The following is a 15,351-nucleotide window of genomic DNA, read 5'->3' as shown; positions in this document are numbered from 1 at the left end:
CTTTAACATCCTTGAACTCCCACTTACTTGAAGACCCACTGACTTATTGAAGGAGCTCAGATCTAGTCGGCAGGGTACCTCTGGGCAGTGCCATCCCAGTTCTCAGTGCAACTGCAGAGAGCTCTGAATGCTGCCTGCATCCAGCAGAGCTGGTGGCACCAGTTGGGAGGGAGAGGAGCGGTCCCAAGTCCTTCTGCAGGGCTCTGTTCAAAGCACTGCCCTTGATCTAAGAGAGCCCGGAGCTGCAGGGTTTCCATCCCTCTCCGTAATTTATTTTGCAGTGGAGCGTTTTGCTATTCTCAGTCTCTAATGAAAAGATAAGATGAAAAAAATCCACAACAGATGCAGAACGCAGAGCTCCAGGGGGAGAGGGAAAATTGTTGTGCTTTTTCTCAGTGAGTGGAAAAAGAAAAAAGCAGAGAGTGTGGGAAGAATGGGCTGTATTGGCTTCATTCGGAGATACTCGGGATTTACAGCCGCAGCAGCCTTTTCAGTTGAGTCGTGTCATTGGTCTGTTCTGTTAAACTTCTGCAGAAAAATGAATGCATGCTTTGGCTGTTTGCATCTATGATCAGCTTACCCTTCTATCTCCTGTTAGTTGTCTCTCTCCTGAGTTTGGTAAAGGGTGCCGTATGTCTCTAAGTGGAGTCTGTAGGTTTGCATTGACACAAATGGTGCTGTGCAGTTGTGGAAGGCAGCATCTTCAGCTCCTCTCCCAGGCACCTTGTTTTATGTTTATTCAGAGCATCTGGGATACAGTTGTGCTTTGTCTTATAGCAGCAGACCTTTGTATATATCCAAAGGGGAGGGAGGCAGCCATGCAGCCATGAGCATGAAAATAATACAATAGTATTCACCTGGGACATCATGGGAGAGCTCTCAAAAGAGCATGTTGTTTGCCCAGAAAGAATACTAGGGATGACTTCTAGAACAGTCTGCATTGATTGCAAATGACAGAAGCTGAACTGGCAGATGCATGCAGAAATTCTGTATTCCTGTTTCCAATGGCCAGGAAAACAGCTGTGCCTTGGTAATACATGAAGTTCGATGTCAGTAATAGTTGAGTGATGGATTGTAATTATTTCATTTTTATCGGGTAATGGATTGGAGTCTATTGTGACAGAGCTGTGAAATAACTTTGTATTCCAATTCTCACTTCTTTAGATTCACTCAATGTTCAAAAAAAAGAACATTTAAAATCTTGTCAAATAAAATTGCATTGAGCACTGGTCAAAAAACTACTGGTTATAGGTGGATTTATTCTTACTAAAGAAAAGACCCGTGCAGAGCTCTGAGGTGTGTGGGATCTGTGGGTATGGGATGCAGGATGGAGGAACACTTGGTGACCTTTGTATCAGAGCTCTTTAAGACAACTGGATTGTATTGAGGCCCTCCCGTAGGATGATTTTATTTCAACCTCTGAGGCCTCAGTACTGTTAGCAAAGAGCGCTAATATGATTTTGATATGACATTTATGTTCACAAAACCTTAAAGCCATGTGTTTAACTGGATTAAAGCAATGGAAATTGATGGAGCTTTGGCCTTAAAAATTGCTTGTTTATTTATTTATTTAATCATGCCAAAATTGAACAAGGAAAATATTCTTTTACTGTACCTTAGACCTAGTTGTCTTGACTCTGCAACTGCTCTGTATGACTCAAAGCCATGGTGAACTAATTAAGACAGTGCTGTTACTAACAAAAGAACTGCTTTTTTCCTCCCTCCTCCCCCCAGCAGTTTGTCAAACAAAACTGTATCCTATACCAAAATAATAGAAGTCTAATGTATCCTGGCACTCTATCTGCAATCAACCAGCAGTGTTTTGTAATGCTGCTGCAGTATGTGTATTAGAGGACTTGCATTAACGCAGCTCGTTAACACAAGGGAATCATTAATTTCTGTAGAGTGTCTTCGCCAGAAAGATGTGGGCTTTAAATCTTCTACATCCGTACAAAAGTACCGTCCTTCTCAAATGTCCTAAATAGGTATAATCACTATAGAAAACAATTATAAATGACTGCTTTTTGCAGTTGATGCTCCTTTGAAAAACTCGCTGATAAGTCTGCATCTCTGTAGACATACTTGGATGCAGTGTGTTAATCTTTTTCACGTGGACCTGGATTATAGGATGCTGCTGTGTCTTGTCTGTAGTTTTCTGGGCTTTGCATGAATGCCAAAATAATTTTGTCTTGTTTGAGATATTTCTGTGCTAATGTGCTCTTTCCACCTTTGTTTTTTATACAAAGGGCACATCTGTTGCATCTGCCTTTTGAAAGCTGTCTCTAAAAACTTGTAGCAATAGTTAACTCAGCTGCTTGTTTCTGCTCTCTGAGGGGTCGCCTGGCCTGATATGCACCGTCTGGCTGACCGAGTCCATCTGGAGGAGCTGACTAAAATTGGCATTCTGAAAGGCAACGTAGATGACATGGTGAAGGTTCATCTGGGTGCAATATTTATGCCACACGGACTTGGACATCTACTTGGAATCGACGTACATGATGTTGGAGGCTACCCAGAGGTTAGTGTTTGTCTGTGCTCAACAGCCTTGTTGGTTAACCCTCTGCAATAGCTCAGCTTTTCTCTTGGCTGTTGCAGGTTAGTTGGCTGTATTTTCTCAGAGGCAGAACAGTGGTGTGTTTAAGTCTGTCTTTCTCTGAATGCAATGCTTTACACAGCTTGCTTAAGAAGAATGTATTATTTCGTTAAAGTGTATATTGCTTGTGGGGAGTGGTCAACTGATGCCGCTCCAAGTATTCTTAACCTGTTCAATTTCTGTGCACTTTGTGATGTTCTTCAGTGATTCACCTCTGTGATGCGTATCACTCAGGTGTAGGTACGCCATGGCAGAGAGCTGTGCAGTGTATCTGAGCTACATAAGACCTGGAGTGAGAAGTCTTTCTCCATTCCAGATGTGAGACAGCTGTGGGAGCCCACTGTTGTACGTGGGCTGGTAAATCCTGGTGGCTGTGGCATATGGAAACCAGCTGGATTATATTTTTTTCCCTTGAACTTTGGTCTCCACTGTCAACTTCGGCACCAATATAGATGTGTTGTTTTGGAATGAGGATAGAATAAAAAGTCTGTAATGTCTTTGTGAAGGTAAAAACATGATTTCTTGTATTCTGAGTTTCTGCAGAAAACATAAAATGATATCCTTTTTCCTTGAGTTAATGTGGTGATTTGTGATGGCAGTCTGAAAGCAGAATAGGTTAAAAAACAAGGCAAAACAAACAAGCCTTCTTTAAAGAGATTGAATTTAACATTTGAATACGGAAAAGAAGTTCACAGTAGCTTCAGAAAGATTTAGAAGGATTTTCTGTGTTACATTTTGGTTATTTGAGACTGTAAGGGTTTTCAGTCATATAATATGAAGGTGCATCAGTGGACTTCTTTCTTAGGTAAGATAATTCTCCTATGTGAACCATAAAAAGGAAGTGAAAACTTCTTGGGTAGGGTTTAAACACATTTAGGAACTTGTTCATGTTGGATGTGCAGACTGCATAACAGCTGCTGCTGCTGATTTCACTTTTGCAGAGTGAAGAAACAGGATGTAATATTTAAGAGTGCTTGTTATTTTTAAATACCACGAGGTAATTATTGCTGACACACAATACTGTGATGACAATGTATTGGCATCAGCTATTAAACTTAGTTGTAATAAAAATGAAACAAAATCAGAAGTCAGTTTATTCTGATCTTAAGGTTTCTTCACTAGTGGTAGAAAGGATGGATGTTTTCCCCTCTTTTCTCCCAAGTTCATTCTCTCTGTGTGCAAATGGAAGCATTTAGCAAAGCACGGGAGATGTGATGACTTGGGAGAGTTGATGGACTTCAAAACCAGGATCCCAGTGTTGCATGACTTTGCTTCAGTTGTTTTCATAATGTTGTGAATAACCTTGCTAAATTTGGTGGAGTTGCTGAAGCTTGAGTATGTGTTGAAAAGCTGATAGGATAGAGAATTTAGGAATTAGGAAGAAGAACTGGGAGAGTGAAAAGTCCCATGTTTGCTTTTTATTTGGAAATTTTTGATGTAATTTAAGGGACATTATCTCTGAGAGAAGAATGATCTATCCAGAGTTCTGTAAGAGCAACCTCTTGTAGATAAAACTGGCTTCAGGGACTGAATTTTCACAGGAGTTGCACTCTTTCATATTTGGAGGTGTGTATACAAAACAAACGAACAAAAAACAAACCACCAGAGCTGTATGCAGATAGGGAATTTTATACTTGCAAATGTTGAAATCATTTGGTTGCTAGACATGCAACTACATTCGTAAATTAACAACATATACATAACTAATGTACTTTCAAAATGCGATCCTAAGTAACAAATTTCCTGAATAGGGGGGAAGCATGGAGTGAACTCAAGCAAATAGCTGAAGACCTGTATTTGCATGTAAGCATACATGTGGGTGGATGGAAGGAAGGATGGATGGCATCACCTTTGTTGGAAAAATAACGAATTTGGGGTTCTGTAGAGGGGCAGCCCCATTAAATTCTCATTGCAGCATTAATTCCACCTCTGATAGACCCATCTCTTTTCTCCCAGCCTAAAACATGTGGTTCCTTAATCTGGGCCATTTGACCAAGGTGAGGTGCCCACATCAGAGCTGCACTGGTGCAGAGCCCACAGCAGGCACTGGTGGTGGAGTCTCCGGGCTCAAAGCTCCAGTGGGAGCACAGTGCTGCAGCAGTGGGAGCTGAAGGGGCCCTGGGCAAAGCTGAGTGTGAGCAATGGGGGCTCTTCTTGCTGGTATGATACATGTCTGTGTTAGATAGCACAAGGTTCTTTGCTGTGTCTCAGTTCTTCATGAGAAAATGTATTTTGAAGATACCAAGTAGATTTGAGTGATTTTTTCTGCATTTTAAACATTTACCAGCTAGCAAGATTTTGAGAAGGAATCTCAGAAAGCCGTGTTTATTGAAGTGCCTGTAGTATCGTGTTCCTTTTTCTAACTGGTTAAGAAGCAAGTTATTTGCTTTTGGCCAAGGGATTTTCTGGGAGTATTACAAAGGATTTTTTTTAAAAATAAAAACTTTTTCCAAGTGGATATTATTCCATTATTTTTCCTCAAGTGTAAACAGTTACATTTGGAATAATACAATAAGCTTTAATTTCCTAATTTTTATCCATCACAAAGTTTTGCGTGTTCCAAAAAAACTATTTCCAGACATTGTTAGCTTAGATTAGTTATTCGTTAGTAGCCAAAGTTTTTTTTTCAAAATTGGCAATAATAAGTTTTCATCTTTTCCAGTAAACTGCTTTCACATGCAGCATTGAACGAGCTCTTTCTTCCTCTTTGACAAACACAGGAAAGTTTGCACGTTTTCTGTATAGGATATTCTTGAACATTAGAAAATCAAACATTTCCTATCCTTTATTGCCATAATAAGGAGTTACGGGTGTTGGCCAGCCGTAAATGGAGTTCAGTGACTGTGTTTAAGACAGGATTTTCAGAAGAATGTAACCATCGGCATCTTCCATAGAAGCCAGCAAGGAAACATCCTGATTTTCAGAAGTGCTCAGCAGTCAAGAGCTCCTTGGAGGATCCAGCCTCCTGTAGCATGCTGCTGTATTCCTAGCGGGGAAGCGGAGCGCTGAATGCTACTTTGAAAACTGCTTTACTGCTTCTTTTAAGGGTCTGACTGAAACGTGAGCAGCTCTGGCAATGCGGCCCCAGTGGTACCAATCATTTCTGAAGATCTGGCCCTCAGTCAGACAGAGCTAGCTTCAAAGGGTGCAAAGCCCACTGGGCTTAGCTTCCACTGTAAAATTTAATCATGGAGGTGCTTTTCCCACACTTTCATTTGTTTCTGGGTAAATACGATATGGGATATAAACGAGGGCTTGTGCATGATGCAATTGAGAAAATGGGGTAGGTGAACTCAAATTTTCAGACCCTGAGGTGGATGCGGCTGAAGTTTTCATTTAAATCTAGGTTTTGTGTCTCTAGATGCTTGAGTTGATTCAATTTCATGTTATATTAATTGACTGTCGGGCTCTAAAGAATGCTAAGTACATTTGATGACTTTCTATAATAATAAGCAGTTAATTTAAGTTAGGTTAATAACCGCTGTGATTTTACCATCTTGTGAATAAAGAGTTTCATTTCGTTTTGTCTTCTAAAATTATAAGATTTACCTTAGTTTAAAATTTTAATTCACTTCTCCATTCTCATGAAAAGCCGATCCTTTCATTACTGTCATGCATCAGCAAATTCAGGTTAGTGGTTTGGTTTGATCCTGGAGTGATCCGTGCTCAGGAGCACCCTTGCTGCTCAGAGAGGTGTGTGAGCTCTGCCTGGCTCAAGCAGGAGGTTTTCTGCCTGCTCCTGGGTCACCAGCTGGGGATTTAGGTCTCCAGACCTTCTGGAGAACACAGGAATAACCTTGTTCCCTTTCTCATTCTGGCAAAAACTGTTTTCCTAATGTCCTGCTTTACGCTGAAGCAGATTTCATTCTTTTGTGATTAGCACTGCAAATGATGCATTACTGTTTTTACCTTTAAGAAGCAGGAGATGAGGTGCATTTACCACAGAGCCTAAAGCTGTCACGGAGAGCTCCAGCAGTGTGAAGTGCCTCCCTTGGTCATAACCCTGTAACGCCTTGCTGGAGCTTAGTGTATCCAGGACTTGCAAATGGGATACAGTCTGCATGGTAGGACATAAATGAGCAAAGAGAAGAAGGGCTTTTTTACCAGTTATAGTGAAAGGTTTTTTTTTTTGGGGGGGGGGGGGTCATGTAATCGATTGTCCGCACCTTCAGAAAATCTCTGAGAAACTTTTTCTTAGTGGGTCCCCCTTGAATCACTTGTGGCTGTTTGTGTTCCTTCACAGCAAGGCCCTGTGGCTCTGTGTGCTGCTGAGCAGCAACATACCAAGCCAGAAAGGCTTTCAGTTCCGCAGCATTCCTGTGCATAACAGCGCAGGGAACCCTGCTGCTTCTCGGTGGTGTTGGGTAAAACAACTGTTAGAAGTTCCTGTGGTGCAAAAGGTTCTTCTGCAGGATCTTAAAGCCCTACAGAGTTAGGTTCAGAGTTAGGCTCTTCTTATCCCTGCTGTGGCATCTTGCATGTGCTCAGACAAGATGTTCTCTGGTCCCAGCAGCTTTTCCCTGCCAGAACTGGTGCTGGAGTCTGGGTGTTCATGAAACCAAGGACTTACTGGGGGCAGAGCAGTGGCAGGCTCAGGTGCAGTGCCGTGCTGCACACCCTGCTGTCATCCCACAGGAGTCCCTCTTCCTCTGAGAAAGTGTCGCAGGCTTGGGTTTTTTGTTGCTTGGACTGGATTTCATTCAATTTGGTTAGATTTTTTTTGGAAGGAAACACTTGCTTATGTTTGTTGTACTTACTGAAGTTTGTTGCAAAATATTCTGTGTGCTAAGAGAGTTTTTATCTGAGTATTTACTGTCCAGATCTTTCTGAAAGTGTAGCAGAGACCAACGGAGCTGGTGGTTTTGAACAGTTCGTTCTAGGTGCAGTAGGAAAACCAAGATAATATAGTTCTGGTTTCAACTATATGTAAAAGTAAGGTACAAAAAGTGCCATATATTTCAGGCTTTTCTGCTATGCAATTTCTTTTAATAGCCAAGTATTCCAAGTATCCATTGATCCACAGAGGAAAAAGGCCTTCCAGTAAAGGCTATAGCCTGTATGTATTCTGTGTGTCATAAGAAAACTGTCCAAAACAGTGCTTGCCTGTGGTCTCATCCTAACACAGTATTGCTGGTGACTTTTGCAGTTCTTTATCTCATTTCCTATGAGCTATCTGTCCAAATATTCTGCTCATCTTCCACATTTATGTTGCACTTGTCAACTTGGTGATTTTCTATCTCTATTATTCTCTTAGATTTTAAGAAAAAGAAAAAAATATAACCTGTAGGTTGTATTATTTCCATTATGATAGCAACAGAGCTCAGTGACATCTGAGGATCAAGCAGTAAAAGTGAGAGGTGAAATTACGCACAGAACAATGCTACAGCAGTGGACTGAAATTCAGAGCAGGCAGAGTTACCTCAAGTAAATAACAAGTGCTTCTTCCTCATTGCTTGCAGTAGCAGGAGATTTGTTAGGCAGTTTAAACCTGATACCACAGTTAATACCTAGAAAAAGAACAAAAAGGAATCCGAATGGAAATAGCCAGTTGATATCATTTGCCTTCCATTCCCCCAATATTAACTTTCAGCTGTATCCCCATACTCCAGCTGGTAATTTGATTCTCCTGCAGAAGTGGAAGCTTTGACTTGCAAATGCCACAAGTGGTTTGTGATGCTCAGGGCGCATTTTGGTGTAACCTGCTGCTGATTTCAAAGGCACAACTGACTTGCTGTTCCTTCAGGTGGCTGTAGGCAGCTGGGGCTGCTGGGGAAAAGTGGGATAGGCTGCATAAAGTAATCTTCATTAGCAGTACTCATCTAGAGAAACAAGGGCTGAGAGGGAAGGGACCAGGAGACAAATGAAATGGAATTCAGGACTGTTATTTTACTAGCCACATAGGGCTCCATTCTTTTTACAAGAAATGAGCTAATTAGAATTTGGGTATACACAGTGGGAGAGTGGGGAAGAGTGAAAGAGCTGAGATTTTGCCTCAGTGTTGATTTTATATAATCTCAGTACGAGATCCGTATTCTGTCAAATTTAAATACTTGATTGAATTTAAGTTGGTGAAATGGTTAGGACTTAGCTGTTTCAGACGTGGTCCAAATAGGACAGTCTGATTGTCAAGCTCTAAGTTCTGTGATGATTTAACTGGAGAAAAGCACCAGAAAATAGTTTTGTGCTGTTTAGTATTTGTAGTTATGAGCAGCTGTGGGGATCTCTGCTGCAGCCATGTTTGGCTGCTATAGCTGGGAAGAGAAAACTTCTGGTTCTGCCAACCAAGCATTGCAGCCCTGCTTTCAGGAGGCAGGGTGATGGCATCTCTGTGCTTACATGTCCCCAGTGGTGTGTTGGCTCCATGGGCGATGGCCATCTAGCAGAGACATCATGCACATGTTTTCCTTCTGACCCGATCTGAATACAGATCCAAGGTCAGCCTCACCCAAAAGAGCCTCGAGCTTCCAGCATCCCACTGTGCCTGGTAGCCAGTGCCTGTGGGACCAGACCCAGCATGGTGCACATTGCAGTTCTCCCATGGGAGAAGCAGCACGTACCACCGTGAACCACCGAGTTGCTTAAAAGCCAGCAGTTATTCATCTGGGGATGTTACAACTCCTGGTCTTCCATAACCACTTTCCTGAGGGACAGGCATACTCGTGTAGTTCCTGGTTCCCTCTTTATTCCAAAAATAGATCTATATTTTATATTTCTCGGCACTTAACTTAATTTGAACTTTTATTTGCTTACATAGTAATGAAATCAGTTTACATAATAATTCTCTTGTTCCCTTGACAGTCCTTATTGCCTAGACATGCTGTTCTTTGTTACCTTACATGAACCATTAATTGGAATCTGATGTTTTTGGCAGGAGTACAGTCACAAATGACAGTGTCATACATCTGTGCTTACTGTGGGAGTGTCTCAATTTTAAAATATGAACAGAACCTCCAAATAATATCACTCTTAAGCAACGGTTTTGGATATAGTTTGTTGTTGGAATATACAGGAAAATAAACAGTTCTTTGAAAAGCAGTTTTTCCCAAAATATCACTAGAAGTCTCTTTTTAGATGCCTAGGTGTTACTATTTTCTAGTTTTCTCTGATTATTTTCTCTGCCATGAGCACATAAGTATACAACACTGGGTTCTGATGCATAGCCAGACTTCCAGGACAGAACAGTTGGCAGAGCCAGGGAGCCTCTCTGCAGCTACACCAGTGTTCAGACCTTTACTCTTCTCTTCATCTAAATCCAAAATAACACCATGGTTATTGTTGGGAACAAGACATTGGTTGTCTAGTCGCAAAATAAAGGGATGTTTCCTCCTTACACAGAAGAAAATCAGTTCTTGGCAGAGGACTGATATTGACGGATGGCAGTGCGAGGCTTCCCAGCTGTTTTGCTTACACAGGAATAGAAAGCGATGATGTCCTTGTTCTAGACCTGTCACCTTCAATTTGGGGAGAGATGGGTCTCAGTCCTTTAACGAATTCTCGGATGTCTTGGTTTTGGAAACTGACAAAGCTGACATGATGGAGTTATACCTACTGAGATAGTTATGAGTGCCTCCAACATTAGATGTCACAGAGGATACCGCAGCCCTAGCTCAATGTATGTTTTAATCTAGTACTGATCTCAGAAGAAGGATGTTGCCATCTCTTCCACTCGTGCACCCTCCCCCCCCTGCTCTTACCCCTTCACAGTGTGGGTTTTCCTTCAGCCTCACCACGAGGCATTCTGGGGCTGCCTTCTGCTCCTCTTCCATTTTGTACCTGAGCAAACACCGTGCGGGCCTCTGCTAAGAGAGAGCCATGAGCCCACCCATCCGTGTCCTGCCTTCTGAGCAGTCATCTTTTCCCCAAAGACTTCTCAAGATGATTTCATGGGAGTATTATAGCTGCTGCTATTCACAGAATGACTTCAGTGCCCACAAAATTCAAGGATCTGGAGATGAAACCAGGAGTTGACACCACATGGAGTTGCTTGCATTGAATGAATATCAGAACGAGCTTGTGGATTCTAGAGAAGTTGAAATAATATTTTTGGGTGAACAGGGCCGGGGGTACCTCCCCTGCTGCTGCCAGCCCAGGCAGCCTGTTCTTCTGGGGCTGCCTACCCTGCTGCCCTGGCACTGCTCACAGGCAGTAAGTGTACTGTTGGCTTCCTGCAGGATGACACTGTGTGCAGCATGGACACATCTGCACATTGTTTCAGTCAGTAGGCATGGAGATATGTGAAGGCATCCAGGTTTGACCACCACACCTGGCGGTAAGCCTCATTTGTTTTAAGAAAAGGTCAAAAATGCACACTGCTGCCATGCCAGCAGTGCCTTCAGATGGTGTTTGCCATTTTTTTTCTCACTGTGCATTCATCTTTCTAGCATCTGTCTTAGATTGACTAAGAAAAGGCATTTACAGACAGAATTGAAGGGAAGTACAGTTAAAAGCCAAATGTGCGCTGTTTGTTGTAAAGCAGCTGATAGATAGTTGGCAACGCACCAAAAGGTCCAGACACTAATTTAATTGTTTACAGCTCATGGAGAGATTAATCCACAAGATTGGATGCCCTCATTTCCTTTATGCATTACAATGAATGTGTGAGGTGCCAAACCCCATCGGGCAGCAGCAAGAAAAAAAATGGCTCTGCTTCTGTACAGTGATTGTTTCAAGTTCAGAAATATATCAATTCTCTTCGATTTCTGATAAGAACCCAAAAGGAAAGTTCTGCACTTAATATCCGAGTATTCTCGTTTCCTTAGTACAACAAAATCATGCTTTCTTATTTTAATGTAATAAGCAAAATGCAGATCAAGCATATGAAATGTATGAAATAGCGAGTGAAAATTGTCGGAATACATTTGTTGATTTGCATGGGCCTGGCTTGCGAGGGCACTGAGAATTGCATATGCTCTGCATCTCTCAAGGGTAGGCACGTGGAGACATCCCCGCTGGTTAGCACTGAAAGTCTTGGCTCTTCTGAGAATGCCATGCATTGGGACAGAATAAGTTCTGCTAAGGGAAAAAAGAAACCTCGTTATTGCTTGGGCAACTGGTGAGAACAAAATAAACACTGCTGAGTGGCTATTGCAAGTGGTATTTCTCTGAAAGTGGAGCTCGGGAGCAAACACTGCTTTGGAGTTATATGCACTTTGAAGAGGTGATTCAGAGAGATTAAAACCTGGCTAATACTCAGGACCCTGCCTCTCCTGTGTCCCCACGAACTTCTGCCATTGACGTGGAAGAGACGTGGGAGCGCAGCCATGCCAGGAGCAGAGGGCAGTGCCCAGGCAGCATTCTTAACCTCCCAGCAAGGGGATGTTCCTTCCCACTGGTACCAGGTGCTGTGCTGGTGCTTCTGGAAAGACACACTCTCCTACCAACAAGGAAAATGGCCATGATCATGGTTGAAATGGCCAAGTGACGGACATGAGAAAGCTACCTGGAGATGAGATAAATACAGCCTTTGTCTAGCAAAGACATTAACTTCTTCCTGGCTAATCTGGAAAAAGTTCCAGGAGTGGAGATCAGCATGTGTACGTTTTTGTGAGCTGCAGGCCTGTGGACTATTTATTGGTCTCTGTATTTGTTGATTTTGCAGAGGATTTTCAAAAAAACTATGGGATCGAGATGTTTTTTTTTTTTCAGATGTTGCAATAGCTGGCACATTTGGGGGAAGAAAATTAATATCCTGAACTAGTCCTTGCAGTGTTTCTAATTCCTTGACTAAGCACGTCCTCATATATCATTTTGCTTTACCAGCTTTGGGGAAGAAGAAAACGTTTTGCTAGTTGGGACTTGTTTTAACTTGGTGCTGAATGATATTATTAAAAACTACGTTGCCTGAAAGTTTCAATCTGACAAAAGTGTAGTTTTAAATGGGCTTCTTTTATGAGGTCATGTGTAGACTCATTGCTCCTGAATCGAGATCATAAATGTATAATTTTAATAGCATACAGTGAGAATAAACATTTGCATTTTTCTTGGGGAAACTGCTCTCTGTTGCATAGTTCAGCTTGTTCAGCTGCAATATGGAGGGTGCATTTTAAGAATTGCATTTTGCTTAAAATAGATTTTTCAAGGTAAGTTATAGAAAGAAATTACTAGAATTTACTATAGAAAGAAACTAATTACTTTATAATTAACAAAGTAAGTAATTACTTAGTCTTTTAGAGTGGTACTTTTCCAAAGATAGTGTGACAGTACCAAGCAGATCATGAAGCCAAAACCTCTGCAGTGCAAAAGCAGTTTGGTTGTTGAGTTGAAAGCTGGTAATCACTGTCTATGAAAGCGAAATGAGAGAATGATGAGAGTTGATTGTGTAGCACAATTTCAATCCCCCAAAACTTTTATTTTGGACATCTAACAGAATAGTCTGCATAGGAGGGTCTTGATAAAGGGTTACCCACAGTCAGTATTTTTCTGTCCATTGAGCTGGTCTTCCTTCTACAGGGGGTGGAACGCATTGACCTGCCAGGGCTCCGAAGCTTGCGCACTGCCCGGAACCTGGAGCAGGGCATGGTGCTGACCATCGAGCCAGGGATCTACTTCATCAACCACCTCTTGGACCAAGCACTCCGTGATCCTGCACAGTCCTGCTTCATCAACAACGATGTCCTGCAGCGTTTCAGAGGATTTGGTGGCGTAAGTAACGTTCAGCTGGATGGTTTTCTGCATTTGGTTTCTTGATTGTCTTTGCTATGTACTTGAGAAGAAACCTTTTGGAATTTATAATGTATTTTATGGGACGGCTGTACCTGAAACAGCACCTCAGGCCATTTTGCCCTATAGACAAACCAGTCTTTTTTTGGTATTTTAAAATGAAGTTTTATACTTGTGATATACTTGAACAAGGGACCTGTGTTTTTCCATTGACTGAAATACCTTTAGTCAACGCTGTGAAGTTGCGTACCAGGTAAGTGTTTTGTCGTGGGAAATGTGTATGTTATAAAGTGTGACTGAGATTCGTATTCCAGAGCTAACTTCCTGCAACAATGGTTGGGTGTTCCCTCGCAGGGCTGGAGAGCCTTGTGTTGTTCTAGTCAGGGAGGCATTAAAAAAAAAGAGCAATAATTGCTATTTCTGAGTTATTGCCAGAATGGCCTGAAACTAATGAATTTAAAACCTCTCCTGTTTTCCAACAGAATGGTCAGTGGTCTTCACTACGTCTTTTGCTCAAGATATCACATTGCAGGACTTATGTAGCAGCGTGTGCACAGAAAAGGTTGGCTGACTCAGGGGTTAGCTGTGATCTGAAGATTGTTTAAACTCAGACAGCTGCTGTGTAAATAAAAGGGCCTTGTTTCTCCATGCTCTCCGGGGCATTTCCCATTCAAAACCACCACCCTAGCAGAATGTCTAGCAGTTGCAGTGGCTTCCAGTAGGTTTTCATTTTAGCAGAGCAAGCATTTGAAGGGTGCTGCATTGTTCTGTGAGCTTCCGTATTCATGCACAGAGAAGATAAAGCAGGCAGCTGTAATGCCCCATCCTTCTCTTGGCTTTTCTGCTAAGTCTCAACACAGCTAACAATCACTGGCAACGGCGGTGATTTTCTGGTATGAGAAGTCACTCATTAGGAATTGTCTGTTGCTGCCATCAACTAATTTATCACTGTACACCATCCGTGAGAGGGTAATTACTGTACTGTTCTTGATCTGAGCTGCCTTTGAACCATCAGCCCAGACCGAAAAGTTGTGTGTGCCATTACCAGCCGCATGAGTCAGCCAGGGCCTGGGCAACCATCTCTGGAAGCTCACTATCTGGTGTGTGCAATCTTATCAAGAGACCTGGGACTTTACCCTGTCTGCTGTTTAATTCATTGCTGAGATTTGGGATGTTATCTGTCTCTGTGTTGTTTCTTTATCAAGACTTGCCCGCCAGCCAACTGAGATTCTGATGAATGAAAAGTAGTTAACTCTGCTTTTTCTAACTTTGAACACATTGTGTATGGCACCACACATTGAAGCATATTCTGAAGGAACGCTGTAGTGCACTCATGTAGCTTGACGCCACAAGGGAACAGGTTTAACTATTTTCACTGTTCTTGTGAACACTCTGAGGGAGATCTGGGGGCATTTCACTTCACTCCTGGTGAGCTTTCTCTGGAAATGTTCAGTGAAGCCCATGTTCTCCCATGGTTTGCTGTGAATGCCTCCCCCAGCTCTGCTGGCTTGAGGCATGCATGTGGCTCACCTGCTGTGTGTTTGCATGGGGCAGGAATGGCAGCACAGGGTCTCTACCCTGGCATGAATTGCTGAATTGGGCACTTCTATTCCAGAGATTCCAAACAAAGCCTAACTTTCTGCCCTGTTTTTGCTTAGCTTCCTGTAATGTTGACTTGCAAGGAAAGTGAGCCAACAAACTTTGCTACAAGGGGGAGCTGCCCAAAAACTATTGAGCAAAAATCTCCGATCCCCCTGTGAACAATACATTTTACTTAGAGAGAGAAAGAAATAATACACACATCCCTGAGCCAGATGTTGTCACTTGATTTTGTCCAGGAGAAGAATGGAAATAAAATCTGAGACAGAAACGTATCTGAATATTTCTAAATTCTAACGAAAGCTGAACTGTAATGCAGTCAAAATGCAATTTGCTGTTCAGAGTGCTTAGTTATCCATGTGCAGGTTCATTCTGGCTTATCCAGAATGAGTATTTCTCTCTCGAGCATGTCAGAAAATTTTCTCTCTGCATGATTAAAGAAGATCTCATGAGTCCCAGTGTTACTGACATAGCAGAACCGGGAGTAGTACTGGTATCAG

General features: G+C 42.2%; 1 protein-coding gene across 3 annotated transcripts in view; it reads left to right on the top strand.

Annotated features, from left to right (window-relative positions):
* The window catches only part of PEPD (peptidase D), a 172,620-nt gene that overhangs the window by 151,694 nt on the left and 5,575 nt on the right, over window positions 1-15,351 (top strand). For all 3 annotated transcript variants that reach the window (XM_085234518.1, XM_085234517.1, XM_085234519.1), the window contains exons 13-14: window positions 2,334-2,518; window positions 13,043-13,234. In XM_085234518.1, the coding sequence (XP_085090644.1) occupies window positions 2,334-2,518; window positions 13,043-13,234 (377 nt within the window). The remainder of the gene's footprint in view (window positions 1-2,333; window positions 2,519-13,042; window positions 13,235-15,351) is intronic.

The sequence above is a fragment of the Meleagris gallopavo genome, chromosome 13 (genome assembly GCF_905368555.1).
Source record: "Meleagris gallopavo chromosome 13, MGAL_WU_HG_1.1, whole genome shotgun sequence".
Lineage (NCBI taxonomy): Eukaryota > Metazoa > Chordata > Aves > Galliformes > Phasianidae > Meleagris > Meleagris gallopavo.
The sequence above is the reverse complement of the archived record's forward strand: the minus strand, read 5'-3'. Positions and strand labels throughout refer to the sequence as shown.